The sequence below is a fragment of the Alternaria metachromatica genome (assembly GCF_023757995.1).
Source record: "Alternaria metachromatica strain BMP 0045 chromosome Unknown scaffold_9, whole genome shotgun sequence".
Taxonomy (NCBI): domain Eukaryota; kingdom Fungi; phylum Ascomycota; class Dothideomycetes; order Pleosporales; family Pleosporaceae; genus Alternaria; species Alternaria metachromatica.
The window spans coordinates 20,119-42,712 of NW_026055500.1; the positions used below are offsets into that span (position 1 = coordinate 20,119).

Here is a 22,594-nt window from a genome sequence, read left to right on the forward strand (position 1 = left end):
CCGAGGTTGAAGACGATAATATCTCGGGAGATGACCTCACATCTCGAGTCCGAGATGATGAGCTATCGCGAACACAGTGATTGTCCTTCAAGTCATGTCAAGGCCGCTTGCAACATATAGTTCTCCTAGCTATCGTCCTTTCTATCACGAGTGTTTGTGAAGGACGTGGATTTGGGGTGACATGTCGAAATCGTTGACGTACGTTATCGATAAGAGTATATAAGTTCTGCGAAGGCGAAGGCGACGCACAACAGTTGCACCTTCCCTATGCTGTCACGTCGTATATTTCGGCAGCTCACAGATAGCTTGCTACTGGAGTCTTCCCATCATCCAGTAGCGCCAGCGTGTTTTGCCTTGAGACACGCGACTCGTGACTCTCACCAATCCAGTCACAGGCTTTCAGATCGGCGTGCATCCTCATCTTCAACAAGATGGAAGTCACGCCAAGGCAGGGACTTCTTCGCCAAAGAAGCCAAAGTGCAAGGCTTGAAGAGTCGCGCTGCATTCAAGCTGCTTGAAGTAATTGCGCCTCGGTCTGTGACTGCGCACTGACTAACGTGCCACAGCTTAACACCAAGCACAAGCTTTTCCAACCCGGGCAGACTGTCGTCGATCTTGTATGTTTGTCGCCTTCACTGAAAACACGATGCTAAAGGACCCCAGGGTTTTGCACCAGGATCATGGTCCCAGGTTCGCCAGATCCATCTACACAAACTACAGCATCTTAATGTCTCCAGGTTGCTGCAGATCGTACTGCTCCAGAGGGTCGTGTCATAGGTATTGACTTGATACCCGCACAACCCCCGCGAGGCGTCTCCACCATACAAGGCGACTTCTTGTCACCTGTAATCCAAGACGAGGTTCGAGCCTATGTGCGAGATCCGGACCTGGGCAGACCCAGAAAACAGGTTTCTGCGAAAGCAAGCGAGGGACTTACCGAAGAAGAGCTGGACGACATGGAACGAGGATACATTGACATCGAACGACATGCTCATCTGGAGGGCGCAGAACTCGAGCCGATTGGGCGCCCAGCAGAGACCAGTGACAGAGAACAAGATGCTCCAACTAGGCTCTCGTTGAAGGAGAGGGATATGCAGCAGGGCAGAGCAGTAGACGTGGTGCTCAGCGACATGTCAGAACCCTGGGACCAAACGGCCGGCTTCTACAAGAAGAGCCTTAGTGACCCATATTTTAGGATGATGAACACCAGCGGAAATGCTTTCAGAGACCACGCCGGCAGCATGGTGGGTAGTCCGCCGATCACTCTTGATTTTACTAAATTTCGTAGGACTTGTGCATGGCCGCCCTGACATTCGCTTTCGATACGCTCAAGACTGGCGGCCACTTCCTCTGCAAGTACTACAAAGGATCGGAGGAAAAGGCATTCGAGACAAAGCTGAAGCGTCTCTTCGCCAAGGTGTACAGGGAGAAGCCGGAATCCTCTCGCGCTGTAGGTTTTTCCGCACAATGGATATTCCACGCTGACTGGCTCCAGGAATCTAAAGAGGCGTACTTTGTGGCACTGCGCCGCAAAGAGAAACCGACGAAGGAGGAGGTCTTTGGAGAATAATCAGGGAGACACCGCCTTACGAAGTGCTTATTACTACTGTATTTCTGCATCTTACTTCGGCCCGAGAGGTGCAGATCCCAAGGAGCTCTTGAGCACGTTTTGCTATTGAGACAAGGACTATACTCATCGGCGCCCACATTCCGACGTCATGCAGCCACATGGATGTATCACACACACCGAAGGAGCGTTGAGAGGTTAGATCCCGGTTAAGAAACCCATCCACACACCGCGTGATGAGCTAGAGCTCGCTTAGAAGTGGCAGCATGGGAGCCTATGATGTAGTTACACTCGATTGCCAAGCTCAACTTGAATACAACGTGGCGTTTTCAGAAGTGCATGAGAGAAATAGGTAACAAGTGCGTGCGTCGGTCCTGGAGGATGAGGGCGCGTGCTGCCTCGAGATGCCTCGATGCCAACATGGCCGAGTCTTCCCAAGAGTCAGTCACATGGCATATGCAGGTGGCGGCGGTTCATCTAGTTGGCGGATAAGAGCCTCAGACCCGGTATTAATGGCAGGCCGTGGTACCTGGTGACGGATCTGGAAGCGTCTCGTCCCATGTTCGGGAGATATGTCAAGCATTTTTGTGGGCCCATGTGACAGGGATGCTGGAGGTGTGAGGTTGCTTAAGGCACTGCATTAGGACATGCTTGCACGCTGGTCCAGTAGGGCGCCATGCGGGATTTGATGTATTCTGGAGTTCCTCTGACGATGCTGGGTGCGCTCGTGAGGACGTGGTCGCGCGGGAACAAAGAGGGCGAGGACGGCCAACTTGACTCGCTCGGCTGGCCTGAGCTGGGGTTGCAAAGCTTCTAGAGCCGAAACCCAAGCTTATCACGAACCGCACGTTTTCTCCCATCAACGGATCAACCCACCGATCAATCTAAACCGAGTTGTGCGACGTGGCCAATGAGTGCCGAACATGGATTTCAATAACCCTAATGCGTATGGCGGCCAGTTCGCCAATTCCCCGCAACACGCCCAATTCGATGCACAGGCGCGGCTCCAGCAGCAAGCCAACCCACATGGGCAGTACGGGCAGTCCCCGTCGTTCCCGGGCATGGGTGGCGCCATGGGGAGTAATGGCATTCAGCCAGGAGCCCCGTATCTCCAGCAGCGAGGTAAGCCAGTGACGTGCGCGTTTCTTGTCCTGCCCTATCGCCGCCCGTGGGCGCGTTCCTCGCAGCCTGGCTGACATGACACCATGGAGCAGCCGCCATGCAGCAGGCGCAACAGCAGCAGCAGCAGGCGCAACAACAACAGCAACACCAGCTGTCGTCCCCGAGCCCCTACTCGAACGCGCCCTATGCGCAGACGATGCCCTCGCCTGCCCACCACCAGTTTGCCCAGAACCGCCAGACGGCCTCCCCTGCCAGCACCACTGGCCAGGCACCCTATGCGACACCGCAGCCCCAGCCCTCGCCCAGCAGCATGCAGACCAACGGCCAGCAGACCCCCATGAACCTCCAGCTGCCCGTCAAGGCGGAGCCGCCCCAGGTCCAGACGCCCGTGAAGCAGGTGCCCCCGTCGCCAGTGTCGCCCGCCAACCCGGCGCGTAATGCGGACCGCGTCGCAACCCTCCTCGACATCAACAGCATCCTCATCAAAGAAGTCTGCGAGCTCCAGACGCAGGGCAAGGCAGGCCAAGTCGGGCCCACGCCAGAAGGGAAGCCCGAAGGCGACAAACCGCAGCCATCCAAGGAGTACGTAGAGTAAGTGCTGCGCATCCCTTGCGCGACGTCAGCTAACAACCCCAGCTACATGCGCCGCCTCCAGGCAAACCTCGCCTACCTCGCGCAGAATGCCGAGAAGGTACCAAAGCCTGGCCAGCAAATACAACCGGGGCCCGCCATCATGTCGATACCCGCCTCACCCACCGAGCTCGTCAAGCTATATACCAAACTGCAGGAGCTATTCCCAGGATGGAAGGGGCAGACCTCACAAATGAAGCAGTCGCCCGGGCCGCAACGGATGAACTCGAATGCGTCACAACCACCGAATAGTGCAGGCCTGCAGCAAAATTGGGGGCAGAATGCGATGCAGCAAGGCATGCAGCAATCACAACAGCAACAACAAACCAAGCAAGAGAATCAATAAGGGCGGGCTAGCAACCTCCATCGCAGGCGTATGGACGGCGTTACTGTACTTTTATACCTTGTGTAAGATTGGCGCAGGCAACATGTGCTTGCCATGGGTGTTTAAAGAGAATGCGCAGAATAACTGGACATCCGGTACTTGTGGAAATCATTATCGTTAGGCACAAGCAGTCCAGTCGAAGGAGCGTTATCGATAGGCAATTGCCACTGGATACATTTCTATAATTCGGAATTCAAGATTGGTCGATACAGGCAGCTGCAGTCGCAAGAAATATCCATGGATGGCTAACGAGACACTGCCAAATCGGAAGTCACCAGAGAATCTGCATGGCGTCATGACGGCTGGTTTGGTACAGCACACGTGGGATGACAAAGCACGCTTCCAAGGCTTTGTCATAGGATGCTCTCAGTCGCGCCTTCCTCATGACACCTCCTATCTGCATCTTTCCGAATGGCAACGCACGGCCAACGTACCTCTGATATTTACCAAAGTGTTAACGCTAGGTTGACACTCGGTCGGCTGCGTTCACGAGTGGAGTTGTTGTACGAGACGGATCCAATCGCACACTGTCATGTGCTGAATAATTATTCACGGCGATGTGTAAGGTCGTTAGACCAACGCCAATCTATGAAGGTGGAGGGACATGAACTACGCGCAGTTAGAGCATGCTGACATACCTATCACTAAAGGCATCAAAATTATCACTAACTAGATACGAGATACTCATCGTGACCATACATCCAACAGTTCCCTTTGACATATATCTACATGGCAGTCAAAAGTGCCCCATGTATCTCGCTAACTACACCACAAGAGACGACTACCATTTAATTTTATAGCAAAGCGCAATGTCCCCTAGAAGACTGACTTTCCTACTATCTCTGGCCGTCTTAGGTCTCGGCACTTTATCGTCACCTCTCTCTGGTCCCGCCCTTCCTCTCCCAGCCAGAACAGTAGCTCAGCTTCCCACCGTTCCAACCTGGCTGGAAAATATTGCCGTCCGGCCAAATGGCGATCTACTCGTCACCCAACTAGCTCCAGTCCCCATACTCTACACCATCAAGAACCCATCACTAGGAAACGCAACCCTAGAACCCATCTACGAATTCCGTGCCACCAACGTCACCGATCTCCTCGGAATCACAGAAACAGCCCCCGACACCTACGCCATCATCGCTGGAAACGCTACAACCAACTCAACTGGCTACGCCGGCACTTGGTCCGTATGGCAAGCCACCTTCGCCTCGCCCGACGTCTCCATACCCACAGTCCACAAAATCGCCAACGTACCTCAAGCGAAGCTACTCAATGGCGCCGCTGCCCTGCTTTCCGACCCCTCCATCGTCATGATTGTAGATTCTCAATATGGCCTCCTCTTCCGCCTTGACACCAAAACTGGGACAAGCGATATCATCGCCGATGGACCAGAATTCAAGCCTTACCCAGAACTGCACAACGCTACCGTGGGATTTGGTGCCAATGGTATCAAGATACGCAATGGGTTTGTGTACTTCAGTAATTCGGATCTCATCGCCATATACCGCGTTCCCATCACTTCAAGAGGGTACATACCACATAACCCCAAGGGGGGTGTGGAACTATACGCCAATCTGACTGCGGTGGCCGACTTTGTAGATGACTTCACGTTTGGTCCGGATGGCACGTTGTGGGCTGTGAGTAACTATGAGAACACAGTCATTGCTGTGAGTCCAGGTGGGAAGAAGATGGAGGTAGTCGCAGGTGCAAAAGGGTCAGTGACGTTCGCAGGGGACACCGCGGCAGCGTTTGGGAGAACAGACAGGGATCGGGATGTGCTATATGTGAGCACTGCTGGAGGTTTGGCGATGCCTGTCAATGGGAGTGTTGTTGTACCTGGGAGTATCGTCGCGGTTGATACCAGGGGGTACGCGTGTTAGGAAGGACATGGTCGGCCTTGCAAGACTCCACATGTGTACGTCGCTTTGGCGGTGTCAAGCTGACTGCATAATCTCTATGTAATTAGAACAAGACGTGAGATTAAGATTGATGCATCAGTGCTTCGTCGGGTGGAACAGAGAAGAAGCAACATAGCAACAGCATCATTGGGGCTTACATCAGTGAATGCTTCACTCCGACTCATCATCACCGCGTCAGCTTTCAGCAAGTCACAGAATGCAAGGGACAAGAATTGAAATCAACAATCTTCTATTCATCACATATATCGCTACACCAATCCACCACACCCCCTCAAACACAACTGTAACTAGAAGTTAAACAAAAAAGCAATATGCTGAAGCGATCGTTTTGCATCAGAGTGCGCATACGTTCGTTCTATGCCCATGAAGCTCCCCAGAGAACAAAGCCTGATCCCAAGGATATACCCAAAAATATACACACACAACAAACAGAGAAGAAGTCTTTTAACCACACACAAAAACGCCTAACCCATCCGTCCTAAAAAGAGAACAGAGAGAGGAACTTAGGTGCTTAAGCGGCACCAGCGTAGACCTTGCCAACAGCCGAGAGGCCGGTGCCAGAGTTAAGCTGGTTCTCACCGTCACCGACCATGAACCAGGAGTAACCCTGGACCTTGTCGGAGCCGTCGAGGTACGCCATGGCGTCCTTGAGGAAGCTGGCGGCCTGCTCCTCGGAGGCGCTGCCGGGGTTGAGACCGAACTCGGTGATCCAGACCTTCTTGCCACCCATGTCGGCGGCCTTTTCGACCTGGGCTTGGAAGCGGTCGATGGTCTGCTCGTCGTAGATGTCGTAGAAGTGGATGTTGGTTGCGTCGACCTTGGCGTCGGGGCAGCAGTCGTTGAAGCGGCTGAGCCAGTCGAGACCCATGGGCGCAGGGCCGTTGGTAACGGAGGGTCCGACAATGGTGATCTCGGGGTGGGCTGCCTTGACGGGGTTCATGTATTCCTTCCAGGCGGTGCAGGCGGCTTCGGGGCTTAGGTTGCACTGCGAGGTGTGGTCGCACTCGTTGAATCCCATGACGGCGGTGGAACCCTTCTTGACGGCCGTGTCGACGTTGGCGAGCCACTCGTCGGCGGAAGACTTGCTGGGACCGTGCATCATGGGGACGAAGGAGGTGCCGATGTCGTTGCTCTCAACCTGTCCCCAGTTGTAACCGAAACCGAACTTGCTGCCGAAGGTGGTGCAGAGGTGAGCCTCGTTGTAGGCGAGACCGCGCTTGACGCCGCTGTAGCTGTTGCCAGCAGTGGGGGAAGGAGCAGCGGAAGAAGCGACCGAGGTGGCCGACTCGACGGGCTTCTGGGGAGCGGATGCGGTGATCTCGGGAGTCTTGGAGGTGGGGGCCTCAGGAACGGCAGGGTACTCAGCCTTGGAAGACGAAGCAGCAGGAGGAGCGGCGGGGTACTCGGCAGCGGGAGAGGTGGTGGCCTCAGCTACGGGAGTCTCGACGGTGCTCTGAGCAGCGGAGGAAGTGGGCTTGTCAGCAGGAGGAGCGGCAGGGTACTCAGCGGCCGTGGAGCTTGACTCAGCGACGGGCATGACTGAAGAAGGGACTCCGTATCCAGTACCAGCGGCAGATGAGGTGGGGACAGCAGCACCGCCTCCGGGAGTGACGGTGACAGTGACCTTCTCGGAAGCAGTCACAGTGACAGTTGCGCCACAGACACCAGTGGAGGCATCGGCAGCCTCGACCTGCTTGTTGCCTCCAGCAAGACCGGAAGGCTTCTGGTAGACGGTCTCGTACTGAGTGTAGGTCGAGGTCGAAGTGGTGTCGATGGTGGTAGTTTGTTCACCAGGGTAGGCACCAGTACCGGTAGCCTGAGCCATGGCAGTGGTGTTTGAGTTACCCCATCCGTTGACAGGGTAAGCAGCCCTGTGGTGGAACTTTTCGTGCTGGTAGTGGGGAACAGCCGCAACAGCGGAGGCGAGGGCCAAAAGGCCGGTAAACTTGACAGAGGCAGACATGTCGATGTTCGGTGTAGATTGCAGGTTAAGGATGTGCGTTACGCTTTGCTTGTAGGGTATCGATGAGTAAAAGCAGATGCGGCTAACCTGAGCGCGAAATCGTTGGACAGTCGAACAATGAACGTGGTAGTCAGAGAGCGACAAGAGAATGTACCGAGCAGAAATGCTCAAAGGAGTGGACAGGCAACGACCGTGTTTGGTGTGAGTCTGAGGATCAGGATGTGACAAAAAGAACGGGGAGGGCGGGTGATTTTCAACTTGATATATTTTTCGCGGGGAATCCGGGCGCTCGATCCTTTCGCACATGCGCCTGGCTAGAACCTTTCACACCTTCAGGCTCTGCGCAAGCGGGTAAGCCAGGGGTTCAGGTGGAAATAACCTACTTGGCCATTCACAGCTCAGAAGAGGCCTGAGCCGCTAAGGTCGTGGTCCGTCTTGATTAGCTACCGCATGGCGCCGTGCGTTTCACGTAGCCGCCACATTCAGGTACACCCGCTCACCGACGCATGCCAGCAGGGGCCGTATACCGTTTGCGTCGGTTTCGGTGTCAGATCTGCTTTTTGCGTCTGCAAGCTGCTCTATCGATAGACATAAAGTCATCCTGTCAGACATGTCGCCCACGTGAATGTTATCGACGTTCGCTGTATGGTGTGCGTTGGTCTCCACATAGTGACAGGACCACAGATCCTTCACACGTCTTGGTACTCGCGGAATCCCAAGGGGTGGGGCCGGGCGCAAAGACCGCGCGGGTTGATCGAGTATTCTAGACGCAGACGCTCTCATTTCCGAAAGTGTGATCGCCTCTGCGGGAGTCTGACCAGTTCTATCGAGCGATGACGAGGCCCTCATCCCGGCGACCATCGTCCTGTTTGTTGAGCGTTAACCGTGTTCGGGTTCGCGACCCAAAGGGGCTCAGGACTGGAGGTATGCCGAGAGGGCGTATGCGATGCTGACGAGGCTTTCTCGTATCGACGAGTCAACACTGAGGCGGTCCGATGCAAAAATACCAACCGATGTGGCACGGCAGGCCCTCCGCGCGCGACCTCGTACTCAGCCGGCTCCCTTGCTCATGCGCTTCAGCTCAGCTCAGCACACCTCTATTATCCATTGTTATGTTCGCAGCATTCTGAAGCGTCGACACAATTACAAGTCACGATAAGATTATTTCCGGTGTTCATGGACAAGGTGTCGGGCCGCATCAACGGTGACCTTACACCCACGTCAACCACAACGACAACGTGGTACGCACGCGAAAGCGCTCCGCCAGGCTGGTCCTTGTCATAATTACCGACATATCCCTCCCTCTATCGGGCTCCGAACGTCTTTGTTTTCTTCTGCTTGCCGATAAACAGATAACGCAGCTGTGACGCTCCCACCGACGTCACACAATCACAACGAGAACTCCCATCGTATGCGCCTGAAGACATTGCGCTCGAGATCTGCCTCCCCAATTTTGTGCCAGCAACAAGAGAACCGATTCTCCACGGTGAGGCACCTCATTCGCTGGCACACTAACATGCATCCAATACGAGTCGAGGCGACTGTCAACCAGCCCTGCGCTATCGATATAGCCTATCGATAGGAAGGAGGTTCCTGCATAAGCGCTGCTGGTCTTGCGCAGCCTAACGCATGCGCTCTGCGCCCGGTGTGTCAAACTTCATCTCCCAACAGCTGGGCATGACATGTGTCTACGTTTGCCATTCTTTGTCGTTCTGAAATTCCTCGGGCTGGGAATAAAGACGAGGTTGCGATATTATAGCTCGTCGCGAGGTCGCGAGTACACGTAATGATCTCCACTCGCTCCGACAGTTCTGGATCGTGGGCACGGTTCGGCATCGGAAGCAACGACCCGGGCGTGGTGCGTGGGTGGCCTGGAATCTGCGGTCCAGAATCTCACAGTGCGCACGTGACGTCGGTAGATCGCACAGCACACGGTCTTTGGCACAAACCTACGAGATGGACAAGTCGTGATGCAGGGCCTCTCTCCAGATGCACTGTGTAAGCCCCGAAGTGTTGTGAAACTGCGAGTCCCAGATCATCCAAGGTTGTTGGTCGGCTAGGATGCACTGCCCTGCAGGTGACGTACAGTGTCGATCGTCAGGCACCTGTACCGGTATGGTAACTTAGCCTCTTTGGAATTCCAAGGACTGGGACCGATCGCATCATGTTCCTCCGAGATGGCAATCGAACATGTGGTTCACTATGATAAGGTGTTTCAAGACAAACAGCGGTTCGCCGAAAGCCAGTGAGTTCTGAAACGCTGGTGGCAACAGTTCATTGCGCAAACTGATAAGTCGGTTGACTTTGGGTTCTTCGGATTGACGTTGTCGTGGTGAAACGTCGGCGTGAAGACCCTGGAAGCTTGACGATGGGTGGCAAACCTTCACGAAGTCGTGTGGAAGGGACGTATGGATGTAGACACGTGCAAGACTTTTGCTGCTTCCGAAGAAGTACGGATATCGTTGACACAATACAAAATCATATCTACGAATACCCTCATCGTACGCAATGCTTTCCTTCCTTGCGTATGACACCCTCTTTGCAGACCATATCACAACCCAAGTTCAGCGTCACAGCACACCCATCCGTGCACCACGTATACTTTCCGACAGGCAAGCAAGTAACCTCTCCCTCTTGATCACAGGCCAAACACTGTTTCACCGACCGTCCTCCAGGTTCTGCAACAGCGAAGAAGCGAGTCCAGTAGTTTATTCGCCTTTTTGTCGCCTTGCTCTCTTCGTCTCGTCGCGCAGGAGGTGTTGCGTTATCCATACCTCTGAACAGTGATGCGTCGATGATGTCCCTGGTCTTCAGAGTGAGGATGGAAGAACTGCTAATGTTACTCGCCTTTGTTTCCGTGTCTCGAGCTTTCACGGGTGGTTTCGCATCGGAAGACTGTGTGAACTTAGCCTTGCAACGTGGGTGAGCTGATATAGCAGAAGATGTAGAGGGGGGTTGCTATTGCCGAGGCCGTAGTACTTACGTTGGGTGAGGAGATTGATGCCGTTGACTCCTCGCCGATGCTCGTGATAGACGAAGTGGCTGAGCTACTGGGATCCAAGCTGCTCCTTGTGGGCCAGTAGAATTCGGAAGTCTCTGACCCAGAGGTAACCGGTATTGCCAATGGTGTCGCTGGTATTCCAGATGCGGCACTGCTCAATACCGAGAAAGTAGGGAGGCTTTCTGACGGTATGCTCAAGGTTTCCCAGCGCGTTATCCAAGGTAACACAGGTGTCCAAGGCAGATCGGTGCTGGAATTGCCAGGTACAATGTGCGACATAGTGTGGGAGCAAGTAGTACTCTTCCCCATCGGACTGGTTGGGCTGGCAGACGTGGCGAGTGTGTCAGTCACCACCGTACTATCTGCACCTGGAAGAGATCCAGAAGCCATGGAGGTCGGCAAAGGATCATATGTAAAGGACGGTAACACAAGAGAGGTAGTGCCAGATGGCCATATGGGAATACCGTCGATAATGCATGGTTCAGTCGGATGGGGGCATATCAGTGTAACAGCTGTGCTAGTGGGTTTACTGTAGTCAGGTCGATCGGACGGTGCCGTCACTGAGCCTGGAGGTGGAGGGGTGGCGAAGCCGGAGGTATAATTGCCAGTCTCACGAGGTGGCACGTAAGGAGGAGTGGTTGTGGTCGTTGCAGTAACCTTAACATGCGTGGTAGAACTGCCTGTTGGGGGCAGCTGATCGGTCGCCGTAGATGTTTGACTGTTGATCCCATCATGGGGAGTTCCCAGAGCACAGCTCACGAGCAGTGCAATAAGGCCGAGATACATATTACTAGTGGACATGATAGTGGCGCTAATATACTGGCAAAACGTTGAGAGGATCGGTACATGTCGCGGAGGGAGAGGTGTGAGGGAGTCGTTTTATCGCCAACGAACATCCACGCTCGCCAAATGCATCACTGAGTTGTCCATCGACGTGTCAAATTAGTGTTGTATGATCGAAAATTGGCATCCAGCAATCAGCAGGCGAACGTGAAGGTTGTGTAAATGGAAGTATTCCCATTCAGTCGAAATGCGCGCCATGTGCATCCTCCATTCATATCCTGATTTCTGCCGCTTTTCTGAGTCTGTTCATGACCGCAGCGGCAATATCGTCACCTGTCTTATCGTCGATACCCTCCACATATATGACCTCGACGCCTTTCTTGTCGAGCTCTCTTAGTGCTGAAAATAGGCCTCTGGCAACATCCTCGGTCTTCGCACCAAGGTTGATCTCCCAAACCTGGACTGCCTCGGGCTTCACAATGTAGTGGTCGGCGTGCGGTATTTGGTGCTGGGTGACAGATCGTAGAAGGTTCGAAAGGCGCGACGGCGAGTCGTTGGCATCTAGAGATGCGGCCATGTCCGGTGAAGCGCAAATTCCTGGTCCATTCGTATCCGATGTCTTCACCTTCTCGGCACCCAAACCTAACACTCTATCCCAACTCTTGGTCCGAATGACACCAATGCGCCTCTTGCTCTTCAGCTCGTCCGATGTAGGTTGGCTCGCGCCTGCCTCGAACAGAAGAACCGATGCCTTCGGACTATAGTGTCTGTACTTCATCCCGGGCGCGCGTGGTTTACTCGAATCTTCCGCTTGCTTATCCTTGTAACCAACAACTACGTTCTCCCATCCCGGGCATTGCCGTAACTGTTCCACTGTGACACCACCAGGTCGTAGTATCGCAGGTGGGCTCGATAGTCCGTCTATGACTGTGCTTTCAACTCCCACTTCGCATGGCCCGCCATCGATTATCAGATTTAGCTTGCCGTTCAAGTCGTCGTAAACGTGTTCCGCAGCGGTGGGCGAAGGTCGTGTGGACGCATTTGCGGATGGTGCGGCGAGTGGGCGACCGCATAGCCGTAACAAAGACAAGGCGATGATAGAACGCGGCATTCGTGCGCCAAAAGTCGGAAGGCCTGCCGTGACCTCTGGCGCGAGGATCGAATTCTCCGGAGCCGGTAGGATGATGGTGAGCGGCCCGGGCCAGAAGCGCTCAATCACCGGCCTGTAGATATCTGGTATGGGATCCTTCCCAGCATCCTTCCCGTCTCCTACTACGTCTAGTTTCCCCAGAAGCAGCGATCGTAGCTGAGGTAAAGAGTGTATATGAACGATCAAAGGGTTGTCGGCTGGTCGTCCTTTGCTCGCGAAGATCTCCTTCACGGCCGCGCTTCTTGTCGCATCCGCGCCAAGTCCGTATACGGTCTCTGTTGGAAAGGCGACCGGGATGTTCGTATTCACAAGCTCTTCCGCTGCTTGCTTTAGTGTTCCGGCATTAGCCTCGCCCTCTGTATCGTCGTATTCTATGTCCCATTCATCGATTAAATCCTCTGACTTCTTGAACGTGATTTTTCCCAGTTTCTGAGGATCTACGCGCCGAACGCTAGTCTCAGGCATCTTTGCGACAGAGCTATCGTGTTTAGTCGCGGCGTTCGCAGTTATCGGCTTGTAGAGTTTGGAGGCGGCGGGTGTGGAGAAGGTAATCGGTCTTCTCAGCGTGGTAATCGGGGCGCGGCAGGGCACTGATGCAGCGACTTGCACCAAATAACGTATGGGAGCGAAGTGAATTGATAGATCCGTGGGTTTGACATTTGGTATGCGGGGATGGCGAGTGGGCATTGGAGTGATGACTGGTGAAAGCCAAAATTTCTCGGAACGTTGTGGGGCTCAGTTCCGATGGCACGCGACGTCATGCCGAGAGAGAACCCCATCAACGCACCTGACGCGCTCGAGACTTTCACAGCGACAACACCAACCCAGCTATGCTCAAATGGCAATATTTGACAAACGACATGGCATTTCCTAACCTTCTTTCCCTCCTTAACTACCAAAGGTGTTCGTCATCGTACCATAATTCTGACCTAGTTGCAGCCCTTTGTTCTCACCAGAACCAGAGAACGTAGTGGTATTTTGATGTGTCGCAGCAACAGCCTTTTGCAATGCGCCTTTCATCTGTTCATCATCCTCGCCTAAAGCGTCCTTCAACAAGGTTGAGAGTTCTGGTTCATTCGCAACAAGCTCCTCCACGTCTTCGTCACACAATTGCTTCCTATTCTTCTTTATATCATCTGGAAAAGCGGCTATGAGCTCGTTGACTAGGCTGGAAACAGACTCAACGAGCTTGATGAGACCTTCACGAGAGAACAGCGCCCATTTCGTCTTCGCGTACAGACCGTCCTTCACCTTGGATGCTTTGTTCATTCTGCCCAAAGCCAGCTTATTCATCTTATCACACAGCTTCCTCATACGATCGCTAGTTTCGGGCTCTGATGCTCTTCTCTCAAAATCTTTGGCTTTCACCTCTGTTGCTTGGAACAGCTTGACGATATGCTCAAGCACCCGTTGCGCAACTTCTTGCTCGTCCGGAGAGAAACGGAGAGGGGTTTCAGCGTCCGTGTCTGTAATACCGACGACACTGCCCCAATGAGAGAGCCGAATCTCAGATAAATGGAGCCTGATCCGGTATGTCTCGAAGTCTTGGCCAAAGTCTTTGGCTACACGAACGTACTGAAAGCATTCAAGGGCGTTGTTGAAGAGTGCAGCGATGCCGAGAGCACCAAGTGTAAGTCCAGCTGCTTCTGCCATGCTGGGATATGCTAAGACGATTGATACCGCAGGAGCGCAAGGTTGTGATTCTTCTGGTTATATATCTCAGCGCTGACCATCACATGGTTCTAGCAAACTGTAACATCATCACATGTTCACCGTTGGTAGATGGATTCTTCATTCAAGTAATACGCCTAGAAGAAGGTAATGATATCAGAACACATATTTGGAGTGTTTTGACCGAAAGCGACACGGCGAATACGTTACTTCTTCGCCCTGAGAGCCCAGTCATCGATGACCTGAACCACACCTGCATGGCCTCCTGCTTCAGCTCTCATGCGGGCATTCTTGCCCCCCTTATCCTTGGTCTTGGAGCTGGCTCCGTTCTCGAGAAGCATCTCCACAACCTTTGCAAAGCCATTTTCAGCCGCGATGATGAGTGGTGTCTTCTTTTGTCCATTAGTACCATTGATCGCTACTCCTTTTGCGACCAGCAACTTCGCAGCTTGAAGAGAACCGTGCTTGGCCGCAATATGAAGAGACATGCTCATGTCAACATCTCGTTGCAGGAAGAGTTCGAGAAGGCTTGCGTCGTCTGTCTCGGTAGCAATGCGCAGCATCTTAGTCGTCGGCATGGCACCCCTCTTCAGCAACATCTGCAGAGTCTCGTGGCTCTTGAGAAGGAATGCCAATTCGATCATTCTCGAGGATGATCCATCGTTGTGCAAGCGAACCACCAAGTCTGCGCTCGAACGGAAAGAATCCAATAAGAGCTCGACGATCGATGAAGACACGTTAGAGGCTAGGGCAAAATACAGGAACCTCTTTTCTCGCTCGCTTTGATGACCAACCGTGCTAATTCTTGGTAGGAGAAACCGAATCACATCTTCATGGCCATACCCAATCGCGTATTCTAAGCCGTAATCCAGGTAAAGATGCAGGTCTTTGGTTCGGGATAACAAGGTCTCTACAAGCTTCAGACTGCCTCCAAAGCAGGCTGCAACGAAGGCAGGCGTAGGAACTCCGAAAGCCTCATACAAGCATGATGGTAGACTGAGTGCATCTGTATCAGCTCCGGCATCTAGTAGGACATGCACAACGTCTTCGAGACCTTGACCACACGCATCCCAGAGTGCTGTTTCTTCTTCGCTTTTTCCAGTCCAGATATTGCATGCTCTGACGTTTGGGCTACCTCCACGATCAAGGAGATACTTGAGGACGCTAGTATGACCCTCAGCGGCAGCGGTAAAGACTGATTTATCGTCTATGGTTGCGCCCTGATCACACAGCCAAGCGATCGCGTCTTTGTGACCTCTCTGGGTAGCGTGATTTAGTGGTGATTGCCCTCGTAGACCTAAGAGGTTCACGACATCGGAACGTGGCATATCTGGAACGGTAGAAAAGGACACCATCCATGGCAGCACGCCTAGAGCTGCCGAAAGATGCATTGGAGGGACGGTTTCTAGCTCCTTGCTGTAGGGGGCTATTTCGGGATCAGCGAACTTAACAGGCAGTTCCTGTTTCAACGAAGGGCTCGTTGCCATTCGGAATGACCACCACCAGCTGGTATATGCCATGCCACCTTCTTTGAAGAAGGTATCGATTCTGCTGTCCAAGAGATCCATAGCCAGGTCTTTTCCGATGAGCCTCGCATGGTTTGGCCAGTATACCGTGGCGTATGATACTAGCGGAAGTCGCGCATTCATAGCTCCATCATCGTAGAACCAATACTCTTCATTAGAGAGATTATTGTAGAGATAATCCAGGCACGTAAGCGCGATTTGGTGGTGTATTGCATCTGCTTGACAGAAAAAGGGCTGAATGTCGGCAGCGTTATCCCCCCCGCTCGACTCAAACAGATGTTCCTTCAATGAGTAGTGGACCAAATCGACCGTAGGCGCTTGAATAGTGTCAGCGACATGTCTGACGATAAGCAAAGACTTGCACCATGTGATACGATCACTGAGTCTTTGCTCTACTGATATGGTATCGGACCCATCGATGTCCAGCACCGCTGCTAGCTCAGCCAAGCTCATCGGTCTCATCGCTTGTGCTACCCAATGCAGCAGCTTGATACAATCTGAGCGATACTGCGGTTTTGAGCGTACTTGGTGAAGAAGTCGGTTGTAGAGCGGGCAAAGTCCGGTAGGAAACTCGGCTAGCGAACTCTCGATCTCCGTAGGCGTCTCCTTGACCGAAAGTTCGCCCATTACGCAACCAATCCAAAGAAACGAATTACCCGAGCGTGACTGCAGGCTTTCTTTGACTTGATTCTGGAGCGCTAGTGTGCAGCCCGGCACCTGATCTGCCATATCAGCTACTCGCGTATCGATGAATCTGGTGATGCTCTCGTTGTAGCCCGGGTTTTGTATGGTGTCTAGGTCGATCTTGGACGAAAATTTCATGCTTGCGATATTACGACTCGCAACCAAAACCTTCACGTCTCTCAAAACATTGCCGGAGCTGTCGGTATGAAGGCTGGACAACTCCTGTGCCATCCAACGAGCTGTGTCGTCATCGCACTCGTCAAGCCCGTCGATCCAATACACCAGACTTCCAAGCTCCTCCTCGTGCAGTAGCTCGGTCACGATCCGCCAAAGGGCATCGCGCGACTGTATCGTAGCCATCGCTCTCCGATCCTCCTGAAAGTAAGGGAAGATCTTGCTGTGCAGACTTCGTTTTTGCTCGATGATTTGATATATCAGAGTGCGGAGGATTGCACATGCAGAATTGCGATTCGTATCCCGATGGTCGCAGAAGAAGTATGCAAAGACTTGATTGTGAACATTGCATCGTTCCTCGAGCAAGCCGGTGACATGAACCGAAATCATTGTTTTGCCTTTTCCAGGTCCACCTGCGATCCATAGTGTTCTGGGTGATGACCCATTCAACCAATCCGAGAAAGTGCGGTCTTGCCAGATCCAGTCGCATGTGCCAGAAACGGGGCTACCCTTGGTGTTCACGACATAATCGCGGTCGATATCAGGGTCTGTTACCCAGAGCGCTTTGGTACATTTGTCGAATCGCTGCTCATCGGTATGGCATCCGGACTCATGGTTGATATTTCCGAAGTTCTGGCCTACCATGATACCATTGTTCATATTGGCGATTAGGTGCGCGGTGTTTCGTATCGTCGTGTCTGCCATAATGGTGGTGCGACAGGCACGATCTCCTCAGTGACGAGCCATCTTATCTTAAAGTCGAAGAGGGTAGCAAACATAAGATCTTACACAAACTTCTTGTCTGCTTGCTAATTCAGAACCACGTATGTCAACATAGTGACATGTTGAATCAGTTTAAGGGTGACTTTGCATGCTGCACTGAGCGGCCCAGACCGTAAACATCCGGAAGCCGTGTGACCTATGAATTAAACGAAGGCCAAGGCGAACATGTTCATGTAGTTGCAAGCAGCAGTATACTGCTACATAATGTGAACAATGGTGTATGGGAAATACATTTGCATTGCGATTATTTAGGAGGTGCTCAGCCGCGTCATGCCTGCGATCTAAAACCAGCACATTTAACAAACTAGAGTAGTTGCAAGTGGCGCATCAAAGAATGAGAGTCTACACCGATCGTGTCACACTCGCTCTTTCTGCTTGTTCTTTGACGCCCAACGAACTGGCATCAACCCCCCCATCATCACTGATGCAGGTGGACCTACATGGGCACCGAGCTAGTCAGCCACCTCCCCGTCAGACACCACTGAATCGACTACATCAAGACCAGGAAGCTGCCAACTAATATCACTGAGTAAATCCCAAAGACGTTTCCCAAAGGCTCGCATCACGAAAAGCCTTTCCGTGTCCTGTAAACATAGGAGAAGATTCGGCGAAGTTCCCGAGGTTCTTGCCGTAGTAGTACTGAGAAGATATGCGGGGATGGCTTCATAGCCTCGGGAGTCTTACGGACGTACAAGCAACGGCGATAGACTGCATACACTGCCGAACACTTGGTGCTGATGTCTCTTTGGGTGACTGTTATTAGGGACCGAACATCTTGCCAAGACTTAGTGCCGTTTACACTTTGTAGTATTTGAGATTGGTGGAGGATGCGTGGGTAGTGACGACTGAGTCTTCCAAGAGTAAGAGGCCTGTATGGTGGCGAGGCTGACGGCACTTACAAGCCTTGCGCGCATCAAGTTGCCCAGACTGTGGGTGTGGACGAACCTTCTCATCGCATAGTTTGCGCCTCGTGCTCTTGCCGGATGTTGCGAAGTTCGTCCTATCGAGAGACGAGGTTGGAGAAAGTGCTTCTCTACCTATGGAACTCGGTCGTATGGGAATGCCAAAATGACTGCACTGCGACGCGACAAACTTCCCCAAATGGACTGGTTATCGAGTGGTCGATGCAAGACAACTCACTGATGAACTCATGGCTACTGGTGAGCAGTAAGCAAGACCACTGATTGGCGAGATCTTCTTCGGTAGTTGTTCGGCAACTGAGGGTTATCCGGTACACTTTCCCCTGAAAACTACCTAGGTAGATTACTAATTACTCATTATCTGGAGAAGACGGCGACGCCATGTAAGGGTCGCCGGCACAGGGCGCTGTTGCTGGGACTATGAGCCAATAGCATGGTTCTCGTATGTCAGAAGTGCCAGTCGTGGATCTTCCCAAGCACCAGCCGGGCAATTTGACGGTCGATCTGAACCACGGAATGAACGAGACCCGGGGTAGTTTCCGCTAGCGTCGCGCTAAACAACGATTTCGTCGAGCTTATCTCTACACTTGCGCTGGACGCCACGCCGCTCCGTCATCTTGATCAGATTCACACGGTGCCTTCCGTCTATAGCGCATGTTGCCAGTGGGTCAAACGGACTTGCGTCTTGGAGTCTATTCACATCTTGACAGGCAGTTTGCGGAGTTCCACGGGGTCTGTCCGCCAAGTGCCACTTTTGGCGTGCCAACAATGAATATTTTTTCATCAAAAAAAGAACTAAAGTCATCTCCAGGCTCCGGACAAGCGGACGGTAATAACAAAAAAGAAGTTGGCTAGCGGCATGTCGTGGATGACATCCATCATTGCTGGGTTGCACCGCGCGGGAACTACCCGATGTAGCAAACTGAATTGTTTCCCATCGGATGATGCATCCTCCAATTCATTTCTCGTGAAGAAGACTTTTGTGATCGACGTCAAGAGAAACTGAAAGCTGTTGGAGACTACTAGAGGATCTTCCCAACTTCACTTACACTCCCCGCAACAGTCATCACTCGCCGTGGTACTGCTCTAACTTGGATCTATCCCCAGTCGCCTCTCAAGAGAACACTGCAAATTCCCAGCACCTCCTCGTCTAGGGCCTTTTCACTACTACATCGGGATAACTAGGCAAACGAGAGGGTCTCGAAGGGCACTCTGTCATTCCTGGACTTCTTTCGCAGCCAACTCAGGGTCTGACTATACTGCTGATCACGGAATGGCATCCGTTGTCCTTCAATAGCGCATTGCCGCTCGTAGCTCCAGTCTTGGCGACTATACCCCAGCCATGTGAGCCTTGCAGATCGACGTGGGCGATTACTGTCTTGGGACGGTTGTTCGACTACCCCAGACAATGGATTATGGTCGCCACCGAGACTGTTGGCTGCACACTGACAAAGTAGTCCATGTACTAGCGGATCAACCATGAGAAGATACTCGAATTCGTTCGAGACCGAAGACACCGGCTATGAGGAGCGTTGGGAATGACCCTTAACTCCACAGTGGGGAACTTACGCTAGTCTGCAGCCGTGGATGCAAAGAAATATAAGATAGACGAGATCTGCTCACTATCGTCAGCATCTCTTCACCCTCCATCACTGCATTACACAATGTTTGCGAAGACGTCCCTCGTGCTCCTTACCGGGCCAGCTCTGCTGGTCTCAGCTTTCCCCGAGATAGCTCGTATGGTCGCTGAGAAGCGCATCCAAGAGCGTCAAACAACGCCACAAATTATCGAATTCCCAGAATACCCAGGCACACCCAACCATGCTCTCTTCAACCAATTCGACCCTGCCCTCCAACTCGTCAACACATCTGGCGAGCACGAGTGGCGCGCCCCAGGCAAAGGAGACATCCGCGGTCCTTGTGCCGGCCTCAACGCCGCCGCAAACCACGGCTACATCCAGCGCGACGGTGTCGTCGATGCAGCAAGCATCAACACCGGTCTTTGGCAAGCTTTCGGCCTCGACAAGACAGCCACCATCTTCCTCGAGACCGCAACGGCCTTCTTCAACGGCGACCCCATCTCCGGCCGCTGGAGCATCGGTCCTCATTCAGACAAGACCAGTTCTCTTCCTCCACTGGTCGGTGACCTCCTTGGCAACGAAACAGGAATCTGCGCATACGGCCATCTAAGAAGTGAGGGCGATGCCAGTATCACCCGTGGCGATTGGCTCGCACCTGAGATGAACTCCAACTGCCGCTCCTACCCGCAATACATGCAAGAGCTCTTTGACCTCTCCAACCAGCGTGCAGGAGGTCTAATCACACCCCGCGTCCTCGCCGAGCACTCCAACAACCGCAAAAAGCACAGCATCGCTACCAACCCATTCTACTTCAGTCCCGCGTACGCTGGTGTTGCATTCACCTTTGGCGCACACATGTTCGCGTACCATTTGCTTGCGAACCACAGCGCTGAGGCTCCCCGTGGGTTCCTGACGCAAGATGTATTCATGGACTTCTTCAGCTACAAGCGCGACGCCAGCGGTGCGTTGACATACAAGTACGGCTATGAGCGTATCCCAGACAACTGGTACAAGCGCCACCCGCTCGACCCATGGACGCTTGCAGACATTGGTGTCTCGACCGCACAGCAATGTGCCGCGTACCCGTTGAACTGCCAGGTCGGTGGCAACACGGGCGCCGTAAACAGTTTCTCGGGCGTCAACCTTGGTGACATTACTGGCGGTTTTATCAACTTCGCAGAGGACTTGAACGACCCCAAGAAGATGGGCTGCTTCATTGCGCAGGCTGTGCAGGCGGATACCCCGTCTTTCTTGAGCAAGCTTCTTGGAGGTGCTGCTCTGACTGCTGCTTTGGCTGCTGTTGACAGTCGTCTTGGGCCGGCGCTGCAGCCGCTTAAGGATCTAGGCGGCGGATGCCAGGGCGTGCCGGCGGGCAGGAGTATGTTTGACTATGGCATCAACTTCCCCGGTGCCACTCTCGAGACCGAAGGCCCCAGATCTGGACAATAGAGTTGGTCTGTGGTGTCAGGTGTAGGTAGCTGATAGATAAAAGTGTTAGCTGTGTCGAAATACAAATTCCTTAGTTCTATAACTACTCTGAGTTATGCAAGTGAAAGCTGTGAAACGTAATAGCAAGACTGCTTTCAATACGGGAGTGGGTAGCATCTGCTTCCACGCTTCTTTTAATCTGTTGAGGACACTCGTCTCACACAGCGGTTGAAGTGTCAACAGGCTATCTCGTGAAGTTAGCCAAAAGTAAAATGCGGTCCAGTCTCAACAGTGATCCAAATCAGAGCCGCGATACGTGCGCAATCGACAGAGGATGTGAGCAGAAAGGAGGTATCGCGCCCACCAGAAACTCGAGATTCTAGACCCACACCCTCCCCGATCCCATTGGCCCTTCGCGGCTCCTTGAGTGGCCTAGCCCTGCACTAGTTGAGGCTAGTGCGGCGGCATCGCTGAACCCCGAATCCCCATCCCAACTTCCTCAAAACTCCCCTTCCAAGTTGTCCTACCCCTGCTATCGCCTTTGCATAACCCGCGATAGCAAAAGCCTCCCCCAATCATGCCTTCAGCAGCCGATATCCTGAGCGATCCTGAAATCGCGCAAGCATACGAAGACGTGCGCTCTGACAAATCCGAGACCACGTGGCTTATCTTGAAGGTACATCCGATAATGCGCCCGAACGGTTTTGTTCACCGAGACGTGATCGAAGGCGTCAAGTAAAAAAAACGTGAGGGATCTGACGGCTGACCATCCTTAGTATGCATCCGCGACTTCAGATAACCTCAAACTCGCCGGCACAGGAAGCGGCGACATTGCCGAGATGACGGAGAGTCTTGGCGACGACGAAGCAGCATACGCCTATGTGCGCATGAAGCTAGGAAACGACGAGTACAGCGAGCGCGTCAAGTTTGCTTTTGTTGTTTGGCAAGGTCTGTCAAGCCCCCTGCCTCAATATCGACATTGCTGAGACGACTTTAGGACCCCAAACAAAGGTGATGCGTAAAGCCAAGATGAGCTTCCAGAGTGGGCAGGTCAAGCAGGTCATCCGGACCTACGCTGTGGAGATCCAGACAGGGGATAAGAAGGATTTGGAGGAAGAGGCTGTGACGATGAAGCTTAGGAAAGCTATGGGTGCGAATTGTGAGTATACGTTTTGCTATTTGTGTTGATGGAGGAGCCATGCGATATTGGTACAAGACCAGAACATGACGAAAGAACGACGCGTGTACTAATCGTTTGAACAGATGATCGCCAGAAAACAAACTACTAGAATATCTTATGCCATACGGTAA

The 22,594-nt window shown here is 53.0% G+C and overlaps 9 protein-coding genes across 9 annotated transcripts; 5 read left to right on the top strand and 4 right to left on the bottom strand.

Annotated features, from left to right (window-relative positions):
* Positions 1-646: 646 nt before the first annotated feature.
* Positions 647-1,570, top strand: J4E83_004819 (uncharacterized protein; the record flags this gene model as incomplete). Its single annotated transcript, XM_049331744.1, has 4 exons — positions 647-664; positions 738-1,244; positions 1,289-1,450; positions 1,496-1,570. 4 exons carry the CDS (start codon positions 647-649, stop codon positions 1,568-1,570), a joined length of 762 nt encoding a protein of 253 aa, XP_049188839.1.
* Positions 1,571-2,786: 1,216 nt separating this feature from the next.
* Positions 2,787-3,665, top strand: J4E83_004820 (uncharacterized protein; the record flags this gene model as incomplete). The annotated part of the gene is made up of 2 exons (XM_049331745.1): positions 2,787-3,280; positions 3,326-3,665. The coding sequence occupies 2 exons, from the start codon at positions 2,787-2,789 to the stop codon at positions 3,663-3,665; spliced, it is 834 nt and encodes a 277-aa protein (XP_049188840.1).
* An 848-nt stretch (positions 3,666-4,513) lies between these two features.
* J4E83_004821 (uncharacterized protein) lies at positions 4,514-5,581 on the top strand (the record flags this gene model as incomplete). Its single annotated transcript, XM_049331746.1, has 1 exon — positions 4,514-5,581. One exon carries the CDS (start codon positions 4,514-4,516, stop codon positions 5,579-5,581), a length of 1,068 nt encoding a protein of 355 aa, XP_049188841.1.
* Positions 5,582-6,131: 550 nt separating this feature from the next.
* On the bottom strand, positions 6,132-7,583 carry J4E83_004822 (uncharacterized protein; the record flags this gene model as incomplete). Its single annotated transcript, XM_049331747.1, has 1 exon — positions 6,132-7,583. One exon carries the CDS (start codon positions 7,581-7,583, stop codon positions 6,132-6,134), a length of 1,452 nt encoding a protein of 483 aa, XP_049188842.1.
* A 4,055-nt stretch (positions 7,584-11,638) lies between these two features.
* On the bottom strand, positions 11,639-13,204 carry J4E83_004823 (uncharacterized protein; the record flags this gene model as incomplete). Its single annotated transcript, XM_049331748.1, has 1 exon — positions 11,639-13,204. One exon carries the CDS (start codon positions 13,202-13,204, stop codon positions 11,639-11,641), a length of 1,566 nt encoding a protein of 521 aa, XP_049188843.1.
* Positions 13,205-13,405: 201 nt separating this feature from the next.
* On the bottom strand, positions 13,406-14,170 carry J4E83_004824 (uncharacterized protein; the record flags this gene model as incomplete). The annotated part of the gene is made up of 1 exon (XM_049331749.1): positions 13,406-14,170. The coding sequence occupies one exon, from the start codon at positions 14,168-14,170 to the stop codon at positions 13,406-13,408; it is 765 nt and encodes a 254-aa protein (XP_049188844.1).
* Positions 14,171-14,394: 224 nt separating this feature from the next.
* J4E83_004825 (uncharacterized protein) lies at positions 14,395-17,232 on the bottom strand (the record flags this gene model as incomplete). Its single annotated transcript, XM_049331750.1, has 1 exon — positions 14,395-17,232. One exon carries the CDS (start codon positions 17,230-17,232, stop codon positions 14,395-14,397), a length of 2,838 nt encoding a protein of 945 aa, XP_049188845.1.
* Positions 17,233-19,939: 2,707 nt separating this feature from the next.
* Positions 19,940-21,304, top strand: J4E83_004826 (uncharacterized protein; the record flags this gene model as incomplete). Its single annotated transcript, XM_049331751.1, has 1 exon — positions 19,940-21,304. The coding sequence occupies one exon, from the start codon at positions 19,940-19,942 to the stop codon at positions 21,302-21,304; it is 1,365 nt and encodes a 454-aa protein (XP_049188846.1).
* A 556-nt stretch (positions 21,305-21,860) lies between these two features.
* J4E83_004827 (uncharacterized protein) lies at positions 21,861-22,572 on the top strand (the record flags this gene model as incomplete). Its single annotated transcript, XM_049331752.1, has 4 exons — positions 21,861-21,959; positions 22,060-22,231; positions 22,281-22,442; positions 22,547-22,572. 4 exons carry the CDS (start codon positions 21,861-21,863, stop codon positions 22,570-22,572), a joined length of 459 nt encoding a protein of 152 aa, XP_049188847.1.
* Positions 22,573-22,594: the final 22 nt, after the last annotated feature.